Source organism: Siniperca chuatsi, linkage group LG4 (assembly GCF_020085105.1).
Source record: "Siniperca chuatsi isolate FFG_IHB_CAS linkage group LG4, ASM2008510v1, whole genome shotgun sequence".
Lineage (NCBI taxonomy): Eukaryota > Metazoa > Chordata > Actinopteri > Centrarchiformes > Sinipercidae > Siniperca > Siniperca chuatsi.
The window spans coordinates 3,341,373-3,368,652 of NC_058045.1; the positions used below are offsets into that span (position 1 = coordinate 3,341,373).

The following is a 27,280-nucleotide window of genomic DNA, read 5'->3' on the forward strand; positions in this document are numbered from 1 at the left end:
ACACAAATACAGAAATCTCTCGTGAAATAACCAAAACAGTTTTTTTTAAGTGTGAATTCAGGACCACATTTCTCATCATAAGAAGCTGATTGAGAAAACATGTTTACAGGGCCTTTAATCGTGCATTGCTTTTGTAATTCAACATATTTCCAGCTGAAACAGGACATAGTGCAAACAAAAAAGAAAATGGCTTAGTGCTTTGCACTTAATTATGAGTTCAAGTTTCTGCAAAAATGAATCAATTCGAGACAGTCATGATGACTTATGAAAAGAAAGCTGGGTTTGTTGGATCCCAGACATGCACCGTCACATTGTGTTGCCACTAATGCCAGATTGGAAACTGTGATCTTTTCCATTTCCATATGATGGGAGGGGCAGTTGGTGGTGTTCACAAATCTGAAATTGTATCATTGGTTGTGTTTTTCATGAATACAGTGTATGCCTTGAGGTAGCAACAAACTTTGCTGCTCAACAAGTGTATGTTTTTGGGATCTTTAACAGATTTTGGGATCTATTACAGAGTTTAAAATTACATGGAGTTGTGGTTTTAATGTAATGGATTAAATTCATTTTCTTAAATAATATTGTGTATAACTGTCTAACTGTCTTAGACCAATGCCTCTTCAGACTGATGGGTAACTGTCAAATAGCATCTGACTGCCTGTCGACACTGTGAATGTTCAGTGATCATAAAAAAACATGAGAGAGCAATGTCCCATCGAATCTATGAGTTGTACACTGTCTGACTTGAGGCCCTGTTCTATCCAGTCAGTCTACATGCTTTCATCTCAGACTAAGACAACAACAGATGTGTTGTTCTTATATCATCTGTAGCACCAAGGAAAAGATATCTCCTGAGACTGAACTCTAGTCCAGTTTAAATACTTTAGTTGAATTCATAAATTAGTCACACAGGTGTCTGTTTTATCACCACTCTGCAGCGTACAGTGTAGCGGTAATTGAGCTCAATCTCATTTGCAAATGAAACACATGAATTGTACAGTAATTCATACGGCCTCGGGTGTAAGCAGAGATTAGAGTGATGTTAAGTGTTTGCCAGGCGCCAGAGCTGCTCTAGGCACATTAGATGGCTGACTAAGTTGGCACAAGGGCACTGTGCCCATGCCAGGCCTGTTAACAGTGGGTCGGCCCCCAGGAGGCACAACAATACAGATAATGATGATTTAGTCGTCAAAACTGAGGGAGCTTGATTGCACACTTCACTGGGTTTAATGTCCATCAGGCATCCTCCGAGAATGGTTTGGTTTTGCATTCGGATAAATGTGTCCACTCCTGACTGCTTTTTCCCTTTTTATATTAAGGGCTCAAGGAGACAAGGTGAATTCAGATTAACAATTGCTAACGAGGCACCTTGCAATGCTAACAGACGGGTTATTATTTGGATTATTTCTCTTTTTATTACAAGCTTTTATTTCCCATCCTCTATCTCTTAACTTTAGCTACAAAATGACAGAGGATGGAGGAGCGTTTCCATTCCACAGCATGTCTGGTGTCCACATTTTGTTCTTCTGATGTTCCCTCATCCTGGCCTTGAACATTTTATTCAGTAACCAGCCTACCAGTTTAATAAGTGCTAAGTGCTTTAACAGTAATGAGGAAGTCTTTTGTATGCAGTAAACCTTCACACAATGCAGGTGCAACTCCACATAAATGCAAAATTCTCAAGAAAATGTCATACATGTGACAAATTTGTCGCAACCAGCTGTATGGTAATACAGCTAGCTGACACAATCTTAAAGAGTTCTTGATAAAGCTTTTAAAAGCTGAGACGGCAGTTGGGTAAAAAAAAAATCTCCCACATTGCAAAGCGAGGCCATGTCCATTCATTAGAACTGTCACAGGCACTTAGGGCTCCTCTGAGTAGTGGACAGCTAACAGCGTGCCGATAGGGGGTGAGCGCAGTGCAAAGGCTAACAACAACATCATCCACACTTTAGTTCAGGGCTACATTGCACAGAGGGGTCAGCCATGTTAGGCTAAGTGAGCACTCAGTGGCTAATAGAGTCTGTTCCATTTGATCATACAGCCAATCTAACCTGGGGGAGCTCAGTTAACTGAACCCTTTTCAGCAGGAGGCGGAGGATGTGGCAAGGGACGGAATTGTTCAGGCTTTTATGTGCTTGCCATTTGAGTGCTGATGATCAAATCTGGTCGTACTGTAAGAAGATTCTGAACAAAATCATGTTTTAAGAGTCTAAGTGAATGCCACCGAAGAGCCAGAAAAAAAGATTTGGAGCAAACACAGAATAAACCTGTGGAGCTTTCTGCCGTGCAACGTTCGAAATACAAAATCTCTCATTGGTGCCACACCAGGAATCAGTATATAAGTCTATTTACCAGGATGGCCTTGCACTCTTGTCTGCATTACATTCCTTTAACAAAACAAAAAATCTGGAATGCTTTGCCTTTACCAGTAACAAACCACAACAGCTTTAAATCAGGATGTGAGCAAGGTTGCCTGTTGAAGAGGGATTTTAAAAATGTGCCAAAAGTGATTTCAAAGGTTCCTGAAGTTCAAGGATAGAAACAGAAAGGGAAAGAGAAACAGCCCATCATTATACAGTGAAGGGGAGAAAGTTGTAATGAAATGAAGAAGTATTATTCCAACAAATTAACAAATGAGAAAAAAAGAAAAAAGGTGCAGAGCATTATTGCTGTAACAGTTTTGAATGTAACTGTTTGCCACCGAAGGGGAACTCACTTAATGAAGCATTCTGCCTCAGCCATCTATTGATCACCTCCTCTCATTTTAACTAAACTCATTAGGGAGAAAAAGCAGAGGTACCTGTCAATCTTCATATGTGGGGTTACATTAGAGTCTAAATTAAATGCATTGCCATGGCAGTGCATGACAGACATTTTTACAATGCATCTTCAAGGACCACAGCAATTCACATGAACATTTACAAGGCCCAGAGACAGAGTTATTATTCATGCTAACACTGTATGATTCAGTGTGCCTGGTTAAATTGCACATGTTTATCTCGTTTGTTTTTGTCTTAACTGTTTGCAGCATGATCAATGCCACTAGTCCTCGGGGATAGCAGTTCCGCTAATTAGCAAGGAATAGCCAAATTCAATAGCAAGCTGTTTTGATTTGTTTTTTTCCAAATGAAGAGGAAAAATGTGCAGGAAATCTGAGCCATTTTGGGCATCATTGGATCAAATATATCAGGCTGTATTTACAAAAGAATTGTGGTGCTGCTGATGTATCTGTTGTGTGGAAAAATCCACTGCTGATCGGTTTGCCTTTATGCAAAACTAGAGCTTTTTCAGACACTAGACAGGACAGATTCCAATGAAAAGTGCATACATTTAAATTTTTCTAACGATTTTTATCTATATTTTATTATCTTGTTTGATTGTGAAGCTAGAAGCTATACCCCAAATCATAAATAACGTAACCTCAAATTCAACATCTTGCTCCTGTTTTCTGAATCTGAATACATGAAACATCCTTTTGCCACACAGTAAATGTTTAGTAAATAGTGTCTTTGTGTGATATTTGTGATCAAAATCACTTCCAAAAGAAACTGCAGCAAACGAGAACATTTGTTTTAATATCTTTGACTAACTGTGTGCAGAAACCGGCCATAAGATTGAAAAGAAGCAGATTCAGAAGCTAAGCAGGGTCGAGCATGGTTAGTAGTTGGATGGGAAAGGAGAAACCTAAGCATGTGATGGGGGAAAAAATGAAAAGAAAACAGACACTTAAAGTTGTGCCCCAGCATTTCCTTCCACTCATGTACCCTTTGATTTGACAGGAAGATGTCACAACACTTTTGAACACACTCATACACAGACACACAAGTTTTTCCTTTCAAATCAGTTTCCGTACTGTAGATAAGAGGCAAAGCTACCTATCTTTCAACTAAAGATACTGTGTACTGTATCATGCCTCTGGCTGTCCCATTCTGGCCCACTTTACTGTATCAATAACAAAGTAAAACCTTTAAATGAGAGAGATCAAGCGCTCCTCTGATATCATCATGATTACTATGTGCACATAACAGTAAAGAGGAGTGTTAGATGGTTTTAGATGTGGCTTGCTGTGGGGTGGGAAGGGGCAAGCTGAGGCATGCTGGGAGACTCCAGCACTTTCCTGTGTTAGTGGTGTAGATCAGAAGAGCAGAGGAGAAAGGGAAACCTGTGTTTTCACTGATTGATATTGTGATCTAACGAGCGAGGGATCTGTCCGTTGTAATTTTAGATGTTCAAAGATCCTCTGGAAAGGATGTGTTCAGAAAGGGAAAACAAAATACAGGTACGGTTGTTTTCGCTTTATGTGAGAGTAAAGAGAAAATGAGCGACAACAGCATCCTGTCTATCAAATGTGAGGGAATAAACTCTGATCTGAAAGTGTTTTAAAAAGCTCACTTAGTCATAGAGTCTTTCTTAAACTGAAATCTGTATCTTATTTTGCTAGAATACCATTATTTCTTGTTGTCTGTATGGTCAACTGTTAACATCAAGACCAGCACATTTACTTGCTTATTGCTTGTTTTTATGCTGCTATGCCCTTGATTAAGGCATTTAGCCTCAAATTATTGCTATCCAGTGAAAAACCGTATGTCCTATTTTGATCATTTCCCTGCTTCCAAATGAATTGAAAGATTATATGGGTTTATACTATTTTTCAAATCCATATAAGTTAATAAAATCTATCCTCTCCAAGCCCTTTAGATAAAGCCAAAAATGCAAGTTTGCTTTTCTTAGATCTTGCTAAATTCATATTTTATAGATAAAAAATTTTTTTCACATAATTAGAGCCAAATACCTCAAAAGCCTCCAGGTCTGAACTGTTGTAACTGTATGAATGTTGAGTCGGGCAGGGCAGAAATTGAGTGTGGGTGTCCCACTTTCCTTGGAGACATTACAATTAAAACACACAAAAACCCATGCATACGCATTAAGCAGAAGACTTTTGCTTACCGTCTTGTTCTGTCTTGGTCAGCTCCACGAGTTTCTTCTGTTTCAGTGTGTCCACCACGTCTGCCAGGCTTCCTTTGCGGCGCTCCGGCGTCCCGAAGGCAAGGCCGATCATTGGCTCCCCGCGGTCCCTGGAACACTCCTCTGGCTTGGGTGGAGAGGTAGAGTTAGTCCGGTAGGAGTAGACTGAGCAGCCTTTACTGCTTTCATTGTCCTGGAAGAGACAGCAAATAAGAGAACCAAGGTAAAGATTCTGGAAAATATCAGCCCTGATGCAGGTTTGATTACTAGCCTTTTGTATGTGATATGCATGCTGAGAACTTGTGCCCTTTCATTTTCTTATTTTTAAAAATACACAGCTCTTTTACCTATTTACTTTACAGTATATGCTTACATCGATCTTTTGGATTTGGCAGATGCTTGCTTAGCGGCTAACCTTGGCATGGGCTGGCTGGTGTGGCATAGGGAAAGAGCAATTTTAGAATTGCATTTTGCTACTGACAGAACGTGATGATTACAGCACTTCATCTATCTGTAAGTGGTGTCACCCTATTACATTCCTTTAAGTCTAAGTTTTGTCTGTTATTCTACCTTCCCCCCCAAAAAAAATTTAATTAGAGGATAAACCTCTAGAGATGCACCATCTCGTTTTCAAGGGGGTTTCCTGTCATCTCCGTGCTGTCAACTCTCTAATAAAGGTTTGAAATGGCCATCACAAAGGCAAGAAGTGACATGACCATGACATAGAAAAACTGTGACTCTCAGCGAACAACACTCAATCTGGGATTAGTAAAAATGAAAACACTGATTTGATAATGATCTGATTAATTTAAATGTATTGCAAGTTTTGTTTTTCTTAATTCCTGAAACCCTGCACCTCTGTTGTTATTAAACTCAAGCTATACAATATAGAGCTCTAATTAGTACTGATTATTACTTATTTATTGTCTTATTGTCTTGATAAATATTTAATAATATATTATGCATTTATATTTAATTATGGAATCACATCCATGGGGAAAGATTTGAAATGACAGTTATCACCAGTTTGGCTCTTTCTCTACATTTACAGACAGTTGTCTGAGTTAGTGCTAACTTACTAGTAGGAGTAACTAAATTGATAATGAATGCAGAGTGGATCTCTGACGTATGCTGTACTTTAGACATAGGCCTATAAATACGAAGTAACTAAACATTCAGGCGAGACATTTTTTTTCTTACAATTTGGATTAATTCCTGTTTCAATGAAGGTGACACAAAGCTGGTGACTTAAAACTTGTTGATAGTATGTGATAGATATCTTATGGGCCTTTCTATTTTGTGCTGCATGACCGTAGTGTTTCTGTCCCACTGCTGTTTGCTCTGCTGGGTTATGAGTTAAGCAAGAGGCACAAGGAGTCTATATTTACCAAGACGATAAGTCCTTCAAGACGACCACATTGTCCCACACAACAGACACTTTAGCACAGGTGTTCTAACACCAGGGCTATTTCTGGATGCTTTCTCCTCCCCTTACAGAGTGGGGGGATCTCCAAGAACTTTAGGAGGCTTATGTTTCAAAGACAAGGGGCTTTGGCTAACAGCGGGATCTTAAGACGCCCTTGAAATGGCTCCAGGAGGCCCTGTTGTGCACTTTGTCTTTAAGCGGAAGATACCTCTGTAATTAGGATTAGGAGATAATGTGTCACTCGTGGATTGTTAAGGTGTGTTTTTTCAGGTACGTACATAATGCTGCTCAGTACTTATAGCAGTGTGGTGCAGGCAGGAAGGCCTGATGCTCAGATCATATTATAAACCAAAAAGACAGCAGACAATGCATGTCCATGACTACCCCTGTGATGTTGTAAATTGTCCTTGAGCAAGGCACTAAACCCTGATCTGTAAAATTTTCATATTTGACTAAGCATATCAAAAGCTTGGGTCAATTTATGAACTATTTCATCCCAAAAGCTTGCAAAAAAGTGTTACACACTAAGGAAGATGATGTGTATAAACACTTTCTTCACCTTGGGGACTTTTGTAATGCAAGACAAATTTAAGAGAAATCTGAAAAAAAAGATGTAAATTGTCTTTTTATTTTTTTTAAACTGGCCTTTGCTTATTGGCCAATGAACTCTAAACTGGTCCCATAAATTTTTGTTTTGTATTGTCCTTCACTGTTGGAGGCTGGTGACAAGAAGAAGGATGGTGTTTCACCTTTTCTGTCCTCAGTTTGTCCATCTTCCATATAATTGTTTTATTTATTTGAGGCTTTTTGTGTGGCGTTACCCCTTTAGCCTCTTGCTAACTTTCTGGAGCCATCATTTTCTACAGTTTCAACCAGCAGCCAAAAACTCCCTTTCCTCATTTTTTTTTTGTTTTTTTTTTTATTCAGAACACACTTGAAAAAAATCACTTCTTTATAGGTTCCTATCAGTTCCCTGTGGTTACGCATGGGGAGAGTAGTCACATTCAGGAGTGTATACAGTATGTGACAACTTAACAAAAAAGGAAAAGAAAACAGGGTTAAATAGAAAAGAAGTAGAGGGCCTGCATAAAGTATTCAGGAACATTTTTGCCTTGAGGCCACTTTGAACCCTGACACTGATGCCAAGTTTTCAAATAATTGTATTAATATTGAATTGCCTTTAAAGTTCTTATAATATACTGAGAATATTTATATATAATTGAGTTATAATCTCAACATAAATAGAATATAATTATGTTTTAGTAAAATCAGACAATCCAAAATTCTAATTCTTTTAAAAAATGAATAGGACTTTTGTCTTGGAAATGTTGAATGTATTCTGCCACAACATTGATTCCTAAGGAAACTTTATTCTAAGAACTTTCCACTTTCCTTAGAGGCTGAAGTCAAACACGCCTCTTCCATTAGGGACCAACAGAACCTGAAGCCAAGTAACACCTCAACACACACATACACACTCTCTCACACACACATAAAAACAGGCTGTGGAGATGAGAAGAACTAAGGGGTACAACTCTAGGGAAGGAGAACCCTCACTGGGCTGCCTACAGCACTGCCTGTAGCACACAGACCAGAGAAGACCACTGGTGTGGTGTGTACATGAATACATGCTTTCACGTGTGTGTGTGTGTGTGTGTGTGTGTGTGTGTGTGTGTGTGTGTGTGTGTGCATTCAATTGTGCACAGCCATCATTATGCATGAGAGTTTACACACCCTGTGTACTCCTGTATGTATTTCATTGTTATTTAGTATTATAAGTCATGTGCCCTGAGGGTGTAAACTGTGTACAAACACTAACCACATTTGTTTTATAGATTTGAGTTATAGCAACATATCTCAAGATAAGATATGGTCAATTTCTCAGCTCTGTGCGTAATTCATATCTCACCATCGCAGCAGGCACCATGTTCTCCCACTCTGCATCCGTCAGCTTCTCTCTGATTGGCTGCAGCTCATCCAGGTGGGGTTGGTCATGCGAAGAGGGAGACGGTGTCTCCTTTGGGCCCTCTCGCTTGTCGTTGGCCCAGGGCACATTGTCCTGACTTATCGCTTCCTCTTCCTCAGATGGTGGGTGGAAGGGAGGCGTTGCTTGCATGGAAGACATCATTCTGTGAATGAAAAGACGAAAGGGTTTTAATTATGTGGCCACAGTTTGTGCCAGTGAACTACGATGCGTCGGCTAGTTTAGGTAGAGGAGAGGAAAGGAGAAAACTTCAACACACTCTTGTCAACCATGATGGAGAAAAGTTCAGGTGACCCAGGAATGGCTGGAGGTTTAAACTTGTGCTGCTGATCTCATAACGATAAAGAGTGAGAGATATTGATCACCAGTGAGACTGTAAACAAAACCTTCCTGGAAGCATTTGTGAGGTTGTTGTGGAACATTGCAAACACTAAAACACCCCAATTAAAAAAGAAGCACATTTTTCCATAAATAAAGTACATTTTTGTATATTTTGTACTTATTATTAGTTTACTATATTTATTGTAGGTATGCTTCTTAATTTACTTAGGTGTATTTATCAAATGTGTGTTAGTGCCTGTGCTAGTTCTACTGTTTAAGTACATTTTTAGTAATTGTATTTTAATTGCTATAATTTCAGAAGTACACTAAAATGTTAACATGTACTTTGGTGCAGTTTTATTTATTTATTATTATTGAACATAGTAGTGTTATAATAGTTGCACATGTTTTAGAAAGTTTGTTCATGCCATTTCTTGTCTATAACTGGATGGACAGACAGACTTTACAACTGCTTTTTTTGCAGATGCTTTTCTTTTACTTAGACTTTTTTTCAAATATCAAGCATCATATCTATATGTAGGATGCTCTACTTTGAACATGTAAAGTAATCTAAAAAATGTGTCCACCACCGATTACATATTGAAGGCACAAAAACCCATTTGGAGATTTCAGAACCATTTGAATAGCTGATTCAGAACCACGACTTAATTTAAAATGCAGACACATGAATGCTAAAGATGTAATTACAGCTCACTCACACACACGCAATTTAAACTACATCATCATATTTTTGGCATTTGACACACTCATACTGAGACACACACACACACACACACACACACACACATTAAGCATATACTGTCATGGGGATACTCTATTAATCTATTAAACAGCATCAAGGCCTCTCATCACCTCAGAGCTGTTAAAAAAGCAGACACTGTGCCACTGAGTTTCAATGGAAAAATCTCTCGTTTTTCTAATGTAAGCCTCAGGCTGGGAGAGTCATTATGCTAATACATCATTTACTGTAATGACTTCCCTTTGTTGCACTATAGTTATGATTATTTCATTGACCACATGTATTCCCTTAACCCTCCCCTCCTAATCTCAGCCTTAAATTCTTATTTAAAATCTAAACACAAGCACACTATAAAGGATTTACTACATCTTTCTGTCCTTATGTGGCTAATTGGTCCTTGTAAGTAATAATACACATACACATACACAAACACACACACACACACACACACTGAAACAATTCCATAGAAGCAAATACACCCACACAAAATTGTTAGGTGACAATGCAAATTTCAGCAGAAAAAGCATCAGAGTGTTATGAATTGTTCTTGCTCCCCCCACTTGTCTCCGCACACCAGTCACACACTAGCACACCTATACACACAACTTCTGTGAAGTAAAACAGATTGCTACAGATAGCTATAGTGTTAGGTCTCAGTAAATCACAGCCGGCTGCGCATGGGCTTAAACGTAAAGCTGACCCTCAGTTAAATGTCTGAAGGGAAAGAGCAAGTGCATGTGTGGGGAGGTAGCAAAAGGTGAAAATGCATGATTTACAGAGAGTTGACAAAGAGTAAGATAACATACTGAAACCAAATGTCAATGTGAAATAAACTGAGAGAAAATAGAGAAATAAATAGAGAAACAAACAAGAATAAGGCAACAAAAAGTGCATGCATAGATCCAAACACTGACTGACTATAGGCACCAATAAGCTATTTGTGCATCATCAGCTCATTTGCATGTGGGTTTGAATTTTGTAAAGTGATTCTGAGGGTCATGATGTTTTGTGCATGTCGTCTTTTACTACCTGAGTCAGAATAGAGTTTGCAGTGACTCTGTATTGCAGGAAAAAGGTCTGCAACAAACTGACCCGTAAGGCCGGTGACATTGTGGGGGTGGAGCTGGACTCTGGCGGTGGTGTCAGAGAGGAGGATGCTGGTCAAACTACACGCCATCTTGGACAGTGTCTCCCACCCACTCCATGACGTGCTGGTCAAACAAAGGAGCACCTTCAGCAAAAGACTCATCCCCCCAAAATGCACCACGGAGCACCACAGGAAGTCATCCCTGCCTGTGGTCATCAAACTCTTTAACTCCTCCCTCTAAGTGTTAGTCTGTATGACCCTAAGTGACTAAACTGGACAGTGGATCATCAACATCACTGCAATACCTGAAATATTGTGCAATATACACTGTTTAATACTCCTGTGCAATATACACTGTTTTCAGTTTAATATTCCCTGTTTATTGATATTTATTAAGACTTATATTACTGATGTGCAATATCCACCATCTAATAGGCTGGTTAATCTGCTACACTTAACTTGACAGTACTCGTTATTACTCGTTATTACTTATATTATTACATTGTATTATACCGTACTATACTTATCAACCTGTAAATCCACTTTTGAACTTTACACTTATTTTAGCTTTATACTTTATATCCACTTTTGTACTTAATTTATCTTAGCTGTATTATAGTGTAATATATTTTGATTTGCACATCTCTTATTTCTTACTAGAAATAACTGTCTCATCAGGCTTATGATGACTTATTTATTATTATTTCTATTTCTATTCTATTAGTTCTTCTATTCCTGACGTGATAGTGAGCAGCTGTAATGAAAGAGTTTCCCTTCAGGGATCAATAAAGTATTTCTGATTCTGAGTTTGATTCTGACAGGGTAAGCTTGTAAGGACAACCCTGGGATAATTATCACCGAACTCTGCAGTTCCTCTCACAGAAAATCACAGAACCACCACGTCATGCACATGGTGTCATGTAGCCACAGCTCCTTGTTAAATGACTTGGACTGAGGTTTTAGTGATTGTATGCTTTTTCTGTTGAGCATGTTTAGACTTGCATAGTTACAATGCTAGCCTGATATTTGCTTTTTGTTTATAAATAAAGTCTCTATTTTTTTTTACCACCACCATAACTGCAGCACCTGGTAGACCTCTGTCAGTCTTGGGGATCATAAAAAATGGTTATAGTCAATTCTCCTAGAGTCTAGATGAAGTGTGTTTTGTTTTAAAGCTTTATTGGTAGTTTATTCTGCCACCATGCTCCACCCAAAGCCTGATTTGACTGATTGGAAAAGCGACCGCGGTCAGCCTGAGGTTTACATTTCTCCAGATCTTCGCTGTTTTACACAGTGGTGTGAGTACATGAGATTATAAGACCCAGGACAACCAACAAACAGCAAATCTCTAATCCATGATCAACTTCTGCAACTCACACTGGAGTGATGAGAGAGCGATGACGAGGGAGAAGGCAGAGGAGAGCCTATATTTAGCTGACAATATTGCTGGTGCTGTGTTTATGGGGGCGCTTAAGACTTAGTTTCTTGGAACTTGTGTCTCATATGGCCAGGAATGCCCAGCCTCATAACTCGCTGCCACTGATATGGTCTCATCATGCAACAGTACAGGGGTTTGTTGGTAAGCATGCCACAAGGCCTTTTGTGATTGGCTGGGGCAGGAAAACAGTATACTTCATGCACTCGTCATCAGGCAAAGAATCACATTACTAGTGTTTAGATGACTCCATTGTTTAACTAACATGGCCAATGTTAAGCTCTACCAATTCATTGCTGTGGAATGAGTTTAGGAGCTACGGTAGTTTCTTGTCACATGACTTGTTAGGTTTAGAATGAATGGTGACGATTAGTTTTCAATTAAACAAACATATTTTTTGCTAGGATGGTGTATCTTTTTTATCTTTTAGCTGATGACAAGAATGATGCCAGAGTGTAAATGAAAAAATAACTTAAACAACCCCATTCACTATAAAACAGTGTCAGAATAAAGTACATCAGGGAAAACCATAATGGGTTGTATTAAAGGAGGAACTCCCATCCAGCCCATTTATGTGTTGCCCTCAGTCTGCAGCTGCTACTGTCATGACATGAAGAAAAACAGAGAGATACTGTGCTGTACTTTGGGATGGAAGCCATCACTAAAACTGGACATCACTACTTTTGAAGAAAAACATTAGAACTGCAAGTTTTTCGTATTCAGATCGGAAATTTAAACCACATTTTATGGTTAAACAAGGTTCCCTTTGAATCTGTCAGAGAAGATAACACTGCACTAAAAACGATGCATGGGCATTACAAGAAAATAAGCATTTATTTGTCTTTTCTTTTCATTTCTGAAAAATGAAAAACATTTTGGAGATGTGGGTTTTTCCTCTGACCACAGCTCTGGCAATATCAGGTCCTTCTCTACTGAGACGTAGGAAGAAATTGAGTGATTACTGCTGAAGGAGCTACCTTCTCCCAACGAGACCAACAAAAGAAAGAGTTTGGCTATGTGGAGTCACTCTCAGGAAACAGCAACATTACGATAATGTTACACTGGTAACTGAAAACCAAATTCATTTTTCAAGCGTCGCCTTGAGGCTCTCCGAAAGCCTTTTCATATTGTCAGACATCTAGAAAAACATCGACTGCTTCCCCGGAAAGCAGGTCTCCTGTCTAAAATATTTCTTGGAAAGTGATACTGTTGAGATTGCCTGCTTGAAAACTAAACAGAGCATGCATTGTTGAGTGAAGAATTTTAATTTTTCATCCTCATGCATTTTAGAATTTTTTATGAGCATGAAGTCAGGTTGGGAAGATCCCACAAGTAGGTTTAACATCTCTAGTATTAGGACTAGTACATGCTGTATACCTAATGTAATTAATAATCGCAATGAAGGTGTGCTCAGCAATGTTACTGCTGGATCTACTGTTTTCTTTGAGCATTTTGGTTTAAGTTCTCTTCTCTCCTTTGTTGCCTATGGAAATTCTTACAGCCTTTAGCTCAGAGACACATTCAACAAACAAACTGTTGCTGGTGGACAAGCTGAGTCCCCCTTCTAAAACGTGGACAGTAACTTAGAATCCCTTTGTGAGTGGAAGAAAAACGAAAACCGGGGTCAGAATTTGGCAGGAAAGTGTTGTTCAGATCTGGCCTGGAACCTGGCGACTTGGCAGAAACAATCAGGCATTGTGGAACGTGGACGGAGAGGGACCTGTGACAGATGAGAGCAGGAGAGAGAGGGCCCCCTCTTAGAAAAACAGTACACAAAGCGCCATTCACAACCCAGGTCCCTTCTGCCACTTGTGGAGTGAGAGAAAGACTCCAACAAAGGCCTTCGACTCGACCAATTGGGTGTAAAATCTCCAGCCGTCCCAGCTGGATAGAACTGAGGAAGTGGGAAATACCAAAGAGAAAGAGAGACAGAGAATGAGAATGAAAGGAGAGAAAAAACAGGGGGAGAAAGAAAACTGAGGACTCCTTGGAAATGTTTGTCTGTTGGACAGTCCCAACAAGAAAATACAATGAAAGAAAAGCAAAGAGAAACTGAAGGTTTAATAGAAAAACAGAGGGGTCCTCTGTATTAGCAACCAGAAACTGTGGCAACGCAAGCTAAATCACTGGAAAGATGACATTATTGATGGTGTCCTTGCAATAGCATCCATCAACAACTGCCATTCTGTTCCTTGAGCAAGGCACTGAAAGGATAATTCTGGTTTATTACAACTTGGATCTTATTTTGTAGTTTTGTCATTTCTATCTGAACCAATAACAATGAACTCACCAAAATACCTGCTAAGATCTGGCGACACAGCAACATTGCTACAACAAAGTCCACTGGGGAAAGAAACAAGCTGTCAGCTTGTTTAGCCATAATATTTACCACTACATCTGGAGGTTAAATCAAAAGTGAACACTGACATAATGACATCATGTCGGCAATAATCCCAATGTCAGGCTACAATGCAATTATAAACAACATAAATGTTAGTCAAACCAAACCTACAAAAATAAGATCTGAGTTGTTGGAAATTGGAATTATCCTTTTAAGGGGTATGCCAGCGATTTTGTGTTGCACTTCCATACAGTTGAGGAACTCACAAGAGACAGACAAGACAGATAAAAAGAATGGTTAAAATCAAAACAGGCCAAGATATCCAGACTTTTAGTCCCTTGAATGGTTCGAGCTAAAACAAATGCTGGATCCTACACTTCCCATAATGCAACTTGATAGCACCTATCATTGGACCCCCTGCCTCCTAAATGCCCACTGTTTGGTAGCTATCAGTAAAAGTCTATGGTTGGTACCAGGCAACTCCCAGGTGTGAATAAGTAGCAGGGCGTTGCTAAAAAGAACATGTGTGCTCAGTTACTTTCCCTGGATAAATACTGAAAAAAAAGCTTGAAGAGAATTGGCCTTGTATGAGAACGGCTCTCTCAGCTCCTAAATCTTGGGTCTGTCTGGACTCTCATTAGATCATCGCAGAGCGCTGCAAACAGAGGGCACTGTCATAGGTCAGACATGTGGAATGTGAACACACACTGCCCTGTTTTCTCCCAGAGATTCCCTCGTCCCGGTTCTTTTGACCAAAATAGAAACATTCAATAGCAACGCCAGTTACCCTCAAACCAGCCAATTTCGTCACTGCCTTAATAGCAAGAAAAGCAGTTTTGTTTTCTGAAATTCCAACCCATTAACATGGATTTCACTGTAAGAGGCAGCTCTGTAGCTCTGTGGCCAGCAGAGCCAACAAGTTTCTATTTCAAATCTATTTCAAAGCTGTAGGTGCTTATTGCATGCAACTGCAGGTATTCTCTGACCTTTTCATGACTTATGTGAAACAATGAAGGGAGGTAAGCAGAAGGCGGATACTGTACGCAATGGTCAGGGAAGAACAGCGTGTACATCAATCAGTTGTCACAACCAAATCCTTTCACGATTCTCAGGTAAACAGAAGTCATTGTGTGACCATCAGTATGTTACACTGAAGAGCTCTATGTATTTACCTCGTTAGAAAGCATTTACAACCACAAGGCACTCGGAGGGAATGGGCAGGGGCAGAGTTCAGGCACGGCACAGAGAAAAACTGAATTAACTCTTACTAAATTGAGTGATTTCATTCTTTAACACACTGTGCACTGACAGCCAGAGATTTGTCTACTGTAAGGCTAGAGCTTTTGCTATAGTGTATCTCAAGTTATATAAGGTTTTTGCATTGACTGGATTTTTGCATCAGCGTGTCGAAGTACCTTCATTTGTTCAGTATTTTTGTCTTGGCACTGTATTAGCCATGGACAGACTATTTTATCTATAAACAGTTTCTCAGTTTAATTTCCAAAAAATCTAAATATATCAAATGTATTGAAGTTATATATACCATAATAGCACACCAATACAAACATGACAGCAGGTCAGTGGTACAGCCACATTGCACTACATCCCATAGGAAGATGGCACTGAAGAATGGTGGTTATTAGCTGGCGTATCAGGTACATTGATATTCTGTCATAATCAGTTTGGTGATGTTGGCGTCAGCCTAGTTCAGACTATCAGTTCAGAAAATCTCTAAGTTGATATGAAAGGTGAAGCTGTCAGTAAATCCATTCAACAATCACCACAAAAGCAAAAGAACAAGATTCATTGCGTTATTAAGACCCAATGGAAATCATTTGTCATGTAGCATATTTATCATTAAATAGGAATGTATTCTTCAAATTAATCAATTAAATACCAAGAAAACATTTTAAGAGCATAGTTCCAGTAATAGTTCCAAATAGTCCTTAAAAAGGTTTTAAGGTAGCTAATAGCATCAACAATATTGGTCAGTGGGTTATTCCTTGATGCAGGTGGTTAATTTGTGAGAAATGGCTGATACATTTTTATTACATTATTATAATAAAATATATTTGCCAAAACATATATTATCTATTCCATGGAGGAAAATGTTGAGATAAATTCACTTTATCTGGTGTCTGCAGCGTATTTCGATACTCACAAACATTGCAATTTAAGGATTTTGTCTCTCATCAGATGGACACCTGGAGCAAACATGATGTCTCCATTAGTTCTGCCAATGGAAAATCTCAATCAAAGCCAATGATGGAATGCTCAAAAAATTATGAATGCATCGCTTGTACAGTGGGTGTAAACACACACCCCTATGCCGGGTCTCTGTGTTCAGGGACCCGGACCAAAACCGCAGACCCCAAGAAATCCAGAAGTGGCCTTATTGAAAAAGACCCTCCCTTGTGCTTGTTATTTTTCCTGGCTCGCGAACACACCCCTAGCTAAAACAAATACAGTACACATATACATTTATCTACTTCATGGCAACGATACAGAGTAAACCATTGAAGAAACCATTGAAGACCAAAGTCAACACTCGGTGGCTCAAAAGGACTGTTTGTCTGCTACCTCCCGCCCGCAGAATTTAGAAGACCTGGTCAGTGTGAATATTTTGTCTCTTAATCCTTAAAGTAGAACAAATTGTACAGGTAGCTATGCCATCATATAAACAGACAAATTATTCTGCCCATAGAACAGCATACTTAATACAGTGCTTAACAGAAATAAACAATGAAAGAGGAACTGGACATCTTTGTATGTTGGAATTTCCAGAAAACTAAATTACTTATAGATAGCTAAAGACAACTGAACTTGCTGTTGGTTATTAAAAACATTTAGCTTTTTATGCAAGATGTTTTGTGAATTCTACTGACTGGTGGGGAGTCGTGGACATTTCAACTTCTGTAGGTCATTTTGTAATTTTGATAAACCTTTAAGCAAAATTTAAATCCGAGTCAAAAACCACCCCAAGACTTCTAGCCTTCTATTTGCAATATATATTAAATTGGACTACGTATAGCCTACCTATAACATGCTCTCTATTTACTTGAGGCTCTCTATTTGGTTTTATCAGCAGTTAACAGCGTAAAATTACCGGACATCGAAGACTTGAAGTCTGCTAGAGAGGTGAGAGGAGAGTTCTGATGGATTTATGGACAGATATATCCCTTATTTCCTCCCCATAACAATTAAAAGAAATATTGAAATTGGAAATTACTTGACGCAGAGGTAGCATGTAGTTTGAAACAGACCAATAAGAATAGAGGAGGACCAAGTCTAGAACCCTGTGGAACCCCACAAATAACTGCTAGAGGTGGACATGGCAATACCTAAGCCTATCAGGCACAGATTCAAAACGGTACATCACTGTGATATGAGCAAGGGTATCAAAGCCAGCAGAAAGTGATTCCTCAACAATACATCAGACAAAATATCTGTGTTCAGACAAATATAACTGATGACACTTAATAGTGTCAATTTCTGCACTAGGTATAGACCACCAGCAAACCTTGGCCAGAAAGGTTTCATAAGGAGGGTCTGAACAACTGATAAATTAAAAATGTAACCTTTGAGGATAAGGTGGCATTATAAACTAACAAATGTATTAGGTACTAAAATATTTTGGCATCTAAAGCAGAGAAGGAAGCTTTCATTCCGTCAACAATGATCTAAATGTCCATGAACAGTCAACGTCAATTTTTATGCATCCTCTTGGTTTAAATCTCTACACCGACACTCACTCTACTCTATCATCCCTCTTTCGCCTCACCTCTTTTCACCTCTGATCTATATCAGCTTAAAGCGCATACAGCTTGCCATTTGACTAACACCTTACACATGTCCACCACATGTCCTCTCACTTCAAGCCACTATCCTTATTATCCCACCGGTTACCTTTGACCTCTTTAGGGACAAACATAAAGGCACTGTGATGCGCAAATAAGTTTGTACACAAGTTTTAAGCCTGGTTGTGCTTCGATCTCTCCATATACAGTAGTTGACAGAAGCTGTAAACTTAAGAATATAGATGAAACTATGGATGTCCTTTTTCCAAGAAAAGGATCTCACTAAATGACTGTTCAAAAAGAAGATGCAACCAGATATTTTCATAAAGCACCCAAAGGAATACAAATATGTTTACTGTGCTTTACGTCAAATAAATGAAGATTAAGCAATCAAAGCGGGTTAATTTTCAAAGGGTTAAGTTTCAAAAGTATCATTGGCAGTAAAGTCTATTTCAGGGTGACATCAACAGTAGAAAGTCATGATAGAAGCCCGTGGCGATACGACAGCTGCCCTCACACATTTTTCAGAGTGATTGCATTAGCCCTGAGGCTAGCAGCAGAAGAAAAGTGAGCTTCAATAAGTCATTACAGGACACAAGGGTCCACAGCTAAGAACAATCATCAGACATCCATGTTTACTGTTTTTCAATGTTGTTAATTTACTGCATTTGTCTATCTCCAGTACACATTTATAATTCAGTAAATGTTGAGCGCTGAGAGGACATGACGGCACAGAGGGACAAATTCTCTCTAAAACACAAAAGTGGAGAACAATTGTGTTAAATGTTAATTAGTTTCAGTTGTTTATTTGGCGACACAGACAATAAAAAGCAAAGGCATCGTAGACCATACACATGTTCTTAATTAGAATAAAAATCACTGCAATCCTAAAAAACAACAATTTCTTGGTGGCACTGGTGCATAATGATAATAGATACTCAGATATGATGGACAAGGCCCTGCAAAGGATCAGAAAAACTTAATTAATGAATATACATCTTTTATTTTAGCAAATTCAAATTTGTGACATTTTTGTAAACTACATTTATGAATTTGAATGTTGGATTGTATCCTCATAATGGAAAAACAAAATCATCTAAAACTTTGATGTAAACAAAAGAATTAGAATCAAACAAAGAGCTTTAGTGTCACATCATCTGCAGGAACGTCCAAACAGGTGGCTTTTAGAGTGCCCAGGAGGCGCGAAAGCCTGCTAATCCCAGATTAGGACTGACAAGTCGTTTCACTGGATGCATCTCTTGTAATCCCAGTTGCCTCTCTATCCTCTGACAATGAGCTTTGTTCCCTATCTGAGAAAGAGCTTTGAGGATTTCCTCAACTTTGTTAGCATGAAATGGCTGCATTATTTAGAGGCATGCTACTTTGGTCGGTTGAAAAACAACATATTTTTATTCAATTATTGACCAGCCTGAATGTGTAATGTGTACAGATGACAAGTCATCTGTGCTCAGAACACAGGATTTAATTTCTACTCATTGGCATTTTGGCACTCTGTCACATATACAGACATCTCAAGAGAAAGAGTGGAGATGTGTTGAAATGTTATTATATTTTTAAACACATCAGGAGTTCTTTTGACAGTCTTATTCAGATGGTCTTAGGATGAGTGCAACACTCCAATAAGATTCTTAAATTCAACCAATAATATAAAATTATGTTTGCATAATGTTTCAGTCTGAGATATGAAATTCATAATGTCATGAATTTTATATCTATTCCTCTATTTTCTAACATGTACAGTACATATGTTTGTGACATATGTAACTAGCGTGTTGTTTAACTTTAAGTCCCTTTTTTAGGATTTGGGTCCAGAGGCAGTTGAATTTCTACTGCTGCTTTGTTGATAAATTTAACTTAATTCCATCCTGCTTTGCTAAAAGATGAGTGCTGTATTTGGGCATTTTTCAATTTCAGTGTTATTTTGTGTTAAGACAAATGACCCAGGAACAGTCAATAAAAAGAACTTAACTGATGGCTGCCAAAAAAAGAAAAAACAGCAATAAAAAACACAACAAATCATAACTCTGATTATTGTAATTTACAGTATCTAAAACATCAAAGAATAAAAACGCTTCTGTCTCTTATCTCCTATATGCTGTCAGGCCTGATCCTGGTAATGATAATATATGTCCTCTAATGTAATTTAAGTTTAATTTATTGCTGAACTTCCTTTCGTCACCTCTGAATGAGAAAGTCTAAATAATCCCCAAGATGTAAAACATGAATTTAAGTTACACAATAGATTTTTTTATCTACATAACAAGACTTGAAAGCAGTGTAAAGGAGGTAGAGGAAAAGTGAGAGAGGTCTTCTCCTCTCCATGAGCAGTTGTCTTGTTTGGCAGTTGGAGGCATGTCAGTGTCCCTTGGCATGTTGAGCTGTCACAATCCAGACTAATCCTTTCCACGTTGTGTCCCCTGGTCTGGCTGAAGCCACTCATTATAAAGTGTACATGAGTGTGCGCTGTATTTGTGTATTATAGGAAACAGGCTGGGTGATTTGAAACAGTTATGTGTGAGTCGATAAGATATATATGATACCATGGCCTATATACAATAAACACATGTAGGGCAGAAATGAAGAGGAAGTTCTGTGCCCAGGTCATACTAGCTGAGAAAAAATGGCGAGGAAAGTGAATAAGTCACGCTCTACCATTCTCTGGAATATGAACATAAGCAAGTAAAAACACATGTACAAGTACACATGCACACAGTCACATTCTTTAATGTAGAGAGGTATGAGTGTGTGTTGCAAGGTCAGAGCCTCTCTCTACTGCACAAGGTATCCATTGTCCTTTACCGGGCCACAGCGAATATACATTGTTCATGGCGCACAAGGCCTCACTTCAAACCATGTCGGGTGTTAATCTAGCCAATCACAGCAGCCGTTATTCATATGCAGTTAAGGCCTTGAATCGGGGCAAATAATTAAATCTTAGGCGGGGTTGTTCAGTCCAACATGACTGACGTCAGGCATGGAAAGTCCGGCATTTGTGCATCAGGCAATAAACCTTTCATATGATCAATTTAAATAACAGTAGCATTTAAAACAGTAGTGACTCTATTGTACAGACGGTTCATAAAAGCTTTTACATTTGTTGTTCTGAAAGGCAGATGTTGATCGGTCTTAATGAGAAAAATATTCTGGCACAGAAGTATTGTGCCACATGTTTTCAGTTAGTCTGGAATAAATAGGAGAAGAATTGTATAGTGATAGCAACAAAAACAGAGCACCACAAACAGAAACTAACACATCAACAACAAAACATCCAAAGAAACGTATGTCACAGTACTGGTTCGAGTGAAAAAGCAAAATCACCACAGACAATAAATGACAAATTTAAAAAAGAAACTGGAACGGGTAAATTACTACTTTAAGTGAATGTATAAATATCTCCTCCCTTTCTCTCTGCCGTTGGTTGGACTGTGAGTATAACAGTTACTTGTCCAGCTGTTCTGATTTTTATCGCATTAAGTATGATATCTTGACAAACCTCTCATGAGACTCACGAAAGAATTTCACAGTTGCTGGAAGGGAGCAGCGTTTTTAATAAAGCTGCGTTTCTTTTTTGCCTGGTGCTCCGCTGGACGAAGATACTCTTCTGACTGCTCTCTCTCTCTCTCTCTCTCTCTCTCTCTCTCTCTCTCTTTTCAGCCATTTCTCTGCATCACAGCACTGGGCTTGCAGGCTGTAAATCACAATTAGGGGGTTCATTAGATATGGCTGATTTATTAAGACCCAGGGCTTGTCTCTGGGCCTTTCACCCATATATTAGCTGACTACAAGATCTCATACATAGTTATGAGACATGCTGTTTACTGTATGGCTTATAGGGTCATATGCCAATAGACATTAATTATTGAGTAAGACTCCATAGGTTAAATTAATAGCATCCAGATGATAAATCATTTGCATTTGTATATTTTTTTCTTGAGTGATGCCTGTACGCAGCACTTTTGACTTCATATCTTTCAATATCGACAAATTGGCAACGGCATCAAAAATCTGTCTCTATTATCAGCGAGTGATCCTTGAATTTGAAAGCGAGCCAAGCATTTTGGAGCCACATCCAAAGGCTTTAACAAACATACTCTGAAGCTGCTTGTCCTCTTGAACACGCACACATAAATTTGGCCTGTGTTCATGTCACAGTTACTCCAGTCTTAAGTGTCCCTGGCTCACATAATGCAGCATTGTTTCTCTTGTTAATCAAAGTGCATTTATCGCATCGCATATCAGTTACTGTCAACAATTGCCTGTAAACACAGGATCCAGATAAGGTGGTGTATATACTCTTTCATGTGAGTGTGCTATATAGTGTGTGTACAAATCCCAATTTCTGATCTACTATTCCTGTTCTGCCAAAGCTGAATGGATGAGTTCAATAATTACATCAGAAATGCAAAGTAAAAACATCCTGAGACTGCAATCAACAGCTTTGATTTCCAAAACACCCCTTCATGAAACGGGCTTGCATCCAAAATCATTTGTTTCCTTCTCTTTCATTATGTCTTTCTCTTCAACATACCAGTATGCCTGCTCATCCCCTAGCACCATGGGCCAGATTATTGAACCTCAAGGGGAACTATAGAAATAGTTCTGGATTAGTTACAGCTTGAACAGGTGAGCTACGACTTGTTCAGGCCTATTTATAATGAGTGTGAAATCCTATTGTTAAGAATAGAGGAGGGTTTACAGACACAGAATAGATGGGAAGAAGAGGTAGAGAGGAAGAGAGTCTTGTCTCAGTCGAAACCCTTCCTGTGCTTAATCTAGACACTGATCTGGTCAGAGAAGAGATCAATTAGATCAAGTCTAATAACATACATGCCTGTAAGCAGACATGAAGATAAACATCATATGCAAAATGTGGTCTTGTTTCTGTATCAAGTGTGTGTTTTTGTGTTAGGTGTATGTTTTGGAAAAGATCTTTAAAAGATGTTGATTCCTGTAAGCATTTTTCAATGTATACTATGATTTCCTAAACTTTTTATTAGCCTTTTGCTCATAGAACCATAACATCCCTCAACAGAATTTAAAACATAAATTTAAAAAATCTAATTTTTGAAAGTTACACTATGAGATCTTCACCTTCTGCAGAGGGACTTGGATTCACATTAGGACTGCACTTAACAATTACTTTCATTATCGATTTATCTGCCAGTTATTTTCTAAAGTAATCAATTAGTCATTTGGTTTATACAAAGTAGTGAAAGAAGCCCATCACAACTTCCCAAAGTCCAAGTTGATGTCTTTAAATTGCTTGTTTTGTCCAACCAACAATTCAAAACATGAAGATATTCATTTTACAATCATAGAGGACTAAAAAAAACAGCAAATATATCCCTTTAAGAAGCTGGAAGCTTTGGGGCTTTTTTGCTTCAAAAAAATTACTTCATCGATTAATCACTTATCAAAATAGTTGCCGGTTAATTTTCTGTCAATAGACTAATAATTTCAGCTCTGATTCACATGCAAACTCAATAGATTCAACCAATGTCTTAGACACATAAATGCATGCAGCAGTTAACAGTAAGTGTAATTAAAGTTTTCAAGCACAGGCATGTATCCTCTCACACACACACACACACAAACACACACACACACTTTCCTCTGGCTGACTCCAGGTACATGACTAATTGACGGTGACAGAGAACAAAGGAGAAGATTAGGGGATTGAGTGTGTGACACACAGCCACAGGTCAGAAGGAGGTTTAGTCTCTAATTGTGATTATGGACGGACAGGTGTCACCTGAGGACACAGCCAGAGCCAACACCTCTTCACCCCGCTGGGCTGCTCATTCCAGTCCCAGTGGGTCAGGTCTGCTGAGTGCATGATGTCTGTGTTAAGTGTGTAAAATTCCAAGACATGGACACCAACAGCATCATCAAGACTAATTCAGGTGCATTTGCTGAGCAGACAAAAACAGAAGAGATGAAGCACTGGAGTGGGGCTTTAACATAGAAGTGACATGAACTCTTTGGATGTGAAACCTCCAGTCAAAACCAGGCACCATGTTTCATTGCCTTTATTTCATTTTGAAAGAAAAGATTATTGCCTTGTTGCTTCATGCCTTATTGTTAATTAAAAGCATTTTAATTTTTAAAGTGAAACAAAGCCTTGAACTTAAATTCATTTCTAAGTATATTCTAAAAAGTTAGCATCTTAACAAAGTAAAAAGATCATTCATGGTATGAATTACAGCTCAATTGTCCACTTGTTATTGTGTGAGCCTTGAGAAACATTGTGTCATTAGTTTTAGTTGTCCAGCCTCTCTATCAGCGAAGCCTCTAATTGCTCGACAGCTCGGTTGATTTTGAAGCTAACCAGAAGCAATGTCATCCCTATGCACTCCCTACAATGGGGCTCATTGGATTAAGTTGGAGCAAGCTTTGTTAAAAGCTGGTGCAAATCTAATCAAGGAAGAGACCTCAATTATGCTAGCATGTACTTAAACGATCAGATCACTAAAAATGGAGGAGGGGGTTGGCCAGTGTAGGAATGCAATCAGCAGCCATTAAGGCCAGTTAATTTTGGCTGATGGCAGCTTTAAAATGAGATGCAGGATTTTTACTGTAATGAGAATACTGTAATTATGAAGATGTTGTTGGTGTTTGGTAGTGAGCTGCATTCAGGGTCAGTAAAATAGTGTTCACAAATGGGAAGCTGCCACAAGTCTTTCAGAAACAGGTGTTAGCATTGCAGCAGAACTGTTGCAGAGGTGGGGCTTTGTTTCCCGACCTTCCTTCTTTCTACCTACAAAGGTAATAATTCAATTCAATTCAATTCAATTTTATTTATATAGCCCCAATTCATAACAGAAGTTATCTCATTGCGCTTTTCCTATAGAGCAGGTCTAGACCGTACTCTTTATAATATTAATTACAGAGACCCAACAAATCCCACCATGAGCAAGCATTTGGCGATACTGCATTCAAACACAAGCTATTTAAAACCCTTTTTTTCCCAGCTACGGCATGTTGAAGAATTTAAAAAGGTGAGGAAGCACATTGTTTGGAGAGAACAATATGCTGGATCACCATGATCTAAGGACCAGGTGGCATCCCCTGTAGCCCAGAGCATAACAGCTAAGATTGACCCTGACCTCTGAACCCCATGACCCATGACAATTAAAACAGGAAGCAATTATCCTGAATGTCAGCCGCGAGTCTGGTGGCATTCCTCAACAGGAGGCCAGAAGACCGAGCAGATAACAGTTGTCACCGGAGAAATGAGAAAAAAGACATGAGCACATACAGGTGAAGAGACTGCAAGTGTAGTTGAATACACACTAACATTGTGTGTGCACACATGGAGATACATTCAAGCTGGGTTTCTGTCCAACTTTTATATTGCCAATTGTGAAAGCTGAGTGGAAACTTCATATAAAACCTTTTACGCTTGGTTTTTATCTATGAAGAAATTATAGCAACTGAAACACACTGAATAAATAATGAAAGAGTATCTTAATTTCACAACAGCTTTGGAGAAGATTTGGACATCCGGAACTGTTGAAATATTGTTGCAAAATGTGTTTTAAACTAGCAGATTTTCCCAAAAAACTAAAGCACAACTCATCACTAGCAGAGTCCAGTGTCACTATAAGAAAGAATTCAAGAAACACATTCATTTTCCACGTTCTCCTCCAATTTCAGTCTTGCCAATTCCCCGTGTACTACAGTTTCCTCCACTGACGACTCCTTCGCTTGGCCTGGGGTGTGTGTGTGTGTCATGTGCTTTTTCTGAAGCATCAGCACCAGCACTGAAGTCGCCAGCCATTTCTTTTCAGCAGAAGGTTAATACTTCAGTCAAAAATTATCGTGTGGGAAGTTGGTTTTATGTCCTGTTAACAGAACATTGGAGGTATAAAGGCGCAAGTCTCTTGTCAGACAGAGGAGGGAAACCGATGAAGACCTGACTTCAGCATGTCTCCTAATCATTTTGATAATCTGGTCTATTACATTTGTCCATACATCAACCGCTATCACACTAACATCAAGTCAAGTAGATGTTTCAGAGCAACTTTACATCTCCCTTCACACTCTCACCACACATGTATATCTTTATTAGTCCTGTATCTGCTTGACATCCAAAAAATGTCCATTTTACATCATTAATGTCCTGTGACATGTCAGCTGACACCTCTTGATGGAAGTATAAATTAAACTTTAGTATTTACACCACGTGAGTGTAATGTTTTTTGAAGTTTGACTATTTTATCCAGACACGTCGACTAATCACCAAGAGCAACATGTCATAAACAGGGACGTTCCCCCTTCCTGTCTTCCCACCTGCCAACAAGTAATTGACACCATAATTCCCTAAAAGTATATAATTTCTTCTTGCAAAAATGGTTGCTGGTTGGAAAACAAGATCACCTTGGAAAATCGTTACATAAAGGAATAATGATTTCTCCTCCCTCAGCTGTTGAGGAGCCCCTCATCAAGGCACCCACAGATGCTGCAGTGGAGAAACCCAGCAGGCACCAGTTGATAACCAGTTGCACTGGCCACCTCGAAGTAGACGTGAATGTGCGCAGTGGCCTCCATGTGAAGCAGGGTGTTGCTGAAAAGGAACATGCATCCCTGTAGAGTACCCTTTCCCTGGATAAATCAAAGGTTAAAATAGATCCATCCTCAGGCTGCTCTCCTCCTTCACCTCCCTCCTTTCTCACTCTGCCTCCTCATCTAGCCTGTGCATTACCTCATCAGAGGAGGATCTGCCTAAAGCCGCAGTGGTCACACAACAGACAAAAGCGCTCATCTCCAGGAAGCCGCTGCCGCTGCCTGTGGTTTTGGAGAGAGGAGAAGAGAGGGGAAAAAGTGACTCAGTCCCACGGCTCCTTTCTTCTCTCTGCCGACTTAGGGATAAACGGAGGGATAAAGCACAGGGGGAGATAATATTTAGAGCAGGCCCCATTTCAAGGGCAATAGAAGAGAGAAAGTGGGGTATGAGCTTGGGTGGTTTGGGAAGTAGCCACGAGGGTCGGTCTATACTGTTACTGGCAGAGGGCCTCGCACCGTGGATTAATGTGTAAGTGGGGAGGAACCGCTGCTGGCCAGACCCTGCCTTAAAGCCCGGCCGCTGCAGCTCCACGAGCCTCTTCAAAGCAAACCAGATGGGCCTCAGACAGGAT

At 39.2% G+C, this 27,280-nt stretch overlaps 1 protein-coding gene across 7 annotated transcripts in view; it reads right to left on the bottom strand.

Annotated features, from left to right (window-relative positions):
• The window catches only part of LOC122874585 (transcription factor SOX-6-like), a 111,871-nt gene that overhangs the window by 64,669 nt on the left and 19,922 nt on the right, over positions 1-27,280 (bottom strand). For 4 of the 7 annotated variants that reach the window (XM_044192632.1, XM_044192637.1, XM_044192636.1 and 1 more), the window contains exons 3-5: positions 26,848-26,930; positions 8,307-8,526; positions 4,954-5,164 (exon numbers count right to left, since the gene is read on the bottom strand). In XM_044192632.1, coding sequence (XP_044048567.1) covers positions 4,954-5,164; positions 8,307-8,526; positions 26,848-26,852 — 436 coding nt within the window. In that variant the 5' untranslated portion in view covers positions 26,853-26,930. The remainder of the gene's footprint in view (positions 1-4,953; positions 5,165-8,306; positions 8,527-26,847; positions 26,931-27,280) is intronic. The other 3 variants (XM_044192635.1, XM_044192633.1, XM_044192634.1) reach the window with 1 other exon arrangement.